The sequence below is a fragment of the Fistularia commersonii genome, chromosome 12 (genome assembly GCF_037954325.1).
Source record: "Fistularia commersonii isolate RoL2024-O1a breed Wild chromosome 12, RoL_Fcom_v1.0, whole genome shotgun sequence".
Classification (NCBI taxonomy): domain Eukaryota; kingdom Metazoa; phylum Chordata; class Actinopteri; order Syngnathiformes; family Fistulariidae; genus Fistularia; species Fistularia commersonii.
Window position 1 is genome coordinate 5203078 of NC_141295.1, and position 3344 is coordinate 5206421.

The 3344-nt window shown below is 56.5% G+C and overlaps 1 protein-coding gene across 2 annotated transcripts in view; it reads left to right on the forward strand.

The window, feature by feature from the left end:
• Positions 1 to 2623, forward strand: part of slit1b (slit homolog 1b (Drosophila)) — a 42744-nt gene extending 40121 nt beyond the window's left edge. For both annotated transcript variants that reach the window (XM_086156579.1, XM_086156580.1), the window contains 4 exons: positions 79 to 290; positions 380 to 492; positions 559 to 698; positions 2063 to 2623. In XM_086156579.1, coding sequence (XP_086012705.1) covers positions 79 to 290; positions 380 to 492; positions 559 to 698; positions 2063 to 2346 — 749 coding nt within the window. In that variant the 3' untranslated portion in view covers positions 2347 to 2623. The remainder of the gene's footprint in view (positions 1 to 78; positions 291 to 379; positions 493 to 558; positions 699 to 2062) is intronic.
• The last annotated feature ends 721 nt before the right edge of the window (positions 2624 to 3344 follow it).

Here is a 3344-nt window from a genome sequence, read left to right on the forward strand (position 1 = left end):
CACGAGGTGACGAGGTCAGACTGTACCAGTGTCAGACTGTAGTTTGAGGCGTGTGACACTGGCGCCGTGTGCCCCCAGGCATGCCGGAAGAGGCCATGGCGGCGTCTCTGAGTCCGTCCTCCCACGCCGTCAACGTGTCCAGTTTCCACGGTTGCATCCGGAACCTGTACATCAACCACGAGCTGCAGGACTTCACCCGCGGACACATGAACTCCGGGGTGGAACCCGGATGCAGCGCCTGCAGGCGCCTGCGCTGCGTCCGAGGACGATGCATGATCAACAACACACAGGTACGGAGAAGCATGGGGGACGGATGGAGGTCCAGGGGATGGAGGTCCAGGGGATGGAGGTCCAGGTGATGTTCCCATGTGTCCTTCAGGGTCCACGCTGCTTCTGCCAGCCGGGTTGGACGGGGCCGCTCTGCGACCAGCCGGCGTCCGGGGGGGACCTGGTTACCATGGCGACCGGCGGCGACCCGTGCGACGTCTCCAGGTGAGTGGACGTCCACGTCCGGGGGGGTGGAGGAGACCTGAGGTGATGACCTTCTGACCCCTGCAGGTGTGTGAGGGGAACCTGCGTCGCCGTGGACGCCAGGACGTACCGCTGCCACTGTGAGGACGGTTTCCATGGCGACCTGTGCCACCTGGAGCCTGAGACCTCCTGCGGGGGCGGAGACACCGGGACACACTGTCAACCAGGTGGACACACACACACACACACACACACACACACACACACACACACACACACACACACACACACACACACACACACGCACACACACACCCTTCCTTCCTTCCTTCCTTCCTTCCTTCCTTCCTTCCTTCCTTCCTTCCATCCTTCCTTCCTTCCTTCCTTCCATCCTTCCTTCCTTCCTTCCTTCCTTCCTTCCTTCCTTCCTTCCATCCTTCCTTCCTTCCTTCCTTCCATCCTTCCTTCCTTCCTTCCTTCCTTCCTTCCTTCCTTCCTTCCTTCCTTCCATCCTTCCTTCCTTCCTTCCTTCCATCCTTCCTTCCTTCCTTCTTTCCTTCCTTCCTTCCATCCTTCCTTCCTTCCTTCCTTCCTTCCTTCCTTCCTTCCTTCCTTCCTTCCATCCTTCCTTCCTTCCTTCCTTCCATCCCTACTTACTTCCCTCCTTCCTTCCTTCCTTCCTTCCTTCCTTCCTTCCTTCCTTCCTTCCTTCCTTCCATCCCTCCTTACTTCCCTCCTTCCTTCCTTCCTTCCTTCCTTCCCTCCTTCCTTCCTTCCTTCCTTCCTTCCCTCCTTCCTTCCTTCCTTCCTTCCTTCCTTCCTTCCTTCCTTCCTTCCATCCTTCCTTCCTTCCTTCCTTCCTTCCCTCCTTCCTTCTTCTAGAACAATCCTCCTTCTGTTCTCCCTGAAGTTTCTCCAGGTTCCTCTTCTCCTGCTAAGCTAAGCTTCTCCTGCTACATGCTAAGCTAAGCACCCTGTGTCCGCCATCAGAGACCATTTGACTGACAACTGATTGGCCAGCCAGGCTGTCATTGAGCAAGGGGGCGGGGCTTATCCCTGACCGGTCAGCTGTCAATCATCTCCAAACCGCATCACCAGCCCGTCTGGATCTAATTTGACAAAAAGTAGTTCCTCCGGTTCTCCGGCTCGTCCTCCAACCGCGACCTCCCGCTGCGTCGTCATGGCGACCACGGGAAAGGAGAGCCGTCACTCAATCGCGGCGACGTAACGACAGGCTGCAAAGACCCGGTTCTGCCTGTGCGTGCACGTGTGTGTGTGTGTGTGTGTGTTTACACACACCATAAATCCAGATCTTACACTCTCCCTGGGACATGTAAACCCAGCTTCGCTCCTCGCCGCCGCCGCTGCCTGTCAATCAAATACCGAGACGTCAGCGTTTATTTTATTGGAGCAATTTTGGGCCAGGGGGCGGAGCCAACGGCGCTTTAACACACTGTCATCACACAAGAGGCGGGGCTTAACCAGGTGGAGTCAGCTGTCAATCAAATAGGGAGATGTGATCCTCATCACATCCAGAAGGTTCTCCAGAAGGTTCTCCAGGTGGAACCTCACCTGCTCTCCTTCCCTGCAGAGCGAGCGTGTGAAGGCCGGCCGGTGAGGGACGTCCACCGGCTGCAGCGAGGAGACGTCTTCTGCCAGACGTCCAAGACCTTCTCCTGGGTGGAGTGCCAGGGCGGCTGCTCCTCCTCCTCCATCTCCTCCTCCATCTTCTCCTCCTCGTCCTCCTCCATCTCCTCCTGCTGCGCCGCCCTCAGGGTCCGACGCCGGCGGCTCGCCTTCGACTGCGACGACGGGACCTCCTTCACGCAAGATGTGGAGAAGCCGGTGGAGTGCGGCTGCAAGGAGTGTGTGTAGACACACACACACACACTCACACACACACACACACACATGGACGCACCTCCTCCCCCGCCTCCTGGAACCTGACTCCACCTCCCAGCCCCTCCCCTTCTCCTCAGAAGCTCCGCCCACTTGCCGCCTGAGGCTCCGCCCCCTCAGAAGGTGCAGAGTTAAATATAGAAACTCAAGCCGCTCATGATGACTGAAAAGCTGCCCCCCTATTTACCCCCCGTGACCCCTATTTGCCCCCCGTGACCCCCAATTCACCCCCCGTGACCCCTATTTGCCCCCCGTGACCCCTCCTGACCCCATTAGCCCAATTTTTTTTTAGCTCCAAATTTGACCCGTTTTTGCATGTTTGGTTATTTTTAAAGAATATTTTTCTAAACTAATCAATAAATTCATGCCCCCCCCCTCCCCCCCGTCACCATGGAAACAAAGAGCGTCTGGAAAAACAAGATCCATGTGTGGAAGGATTAAACACCAGCCGGGGCGGGAACGAGGGGTCAGTGAGTTCATGAAGACCCCTGTTTACACACACACACACACACACACACACACACACACACACACACACACACACACACACACACACACACACACACATACACACACGCGTGGGTGGCACAAGTTGAAATACACAAAGGTCTTCAATCCGATCGATCGCCATGATCAATAATCCTGGACGGTTCTGAGGCTAATGCCGGTTTGTGTTGAGCGGTGCTAGCACATTAGCATGCTAACATGCTAAGTAGCATGCTAAGTGTCACGATATGCTCAGCGACCTAGCGCCTATCCCTAAAGGACAGGCTAGCAGGGAGGCGTTAGCGGCTTCGCGCCACGGCTGAGCTTTCCAGATGCTTCCGTCCAGAACGATTAATGCTAAGCTAATCCTAAAGCTACTCTCGTTTAGTCGCGCGGCTTGAAAACGAGGCTAACGACGCTTTGGTGTTGAGACCGAGAACCCGCTGAACCCGCCAGCAGAGCCTCCGGGGGTCAAGGGTCACGGAGGC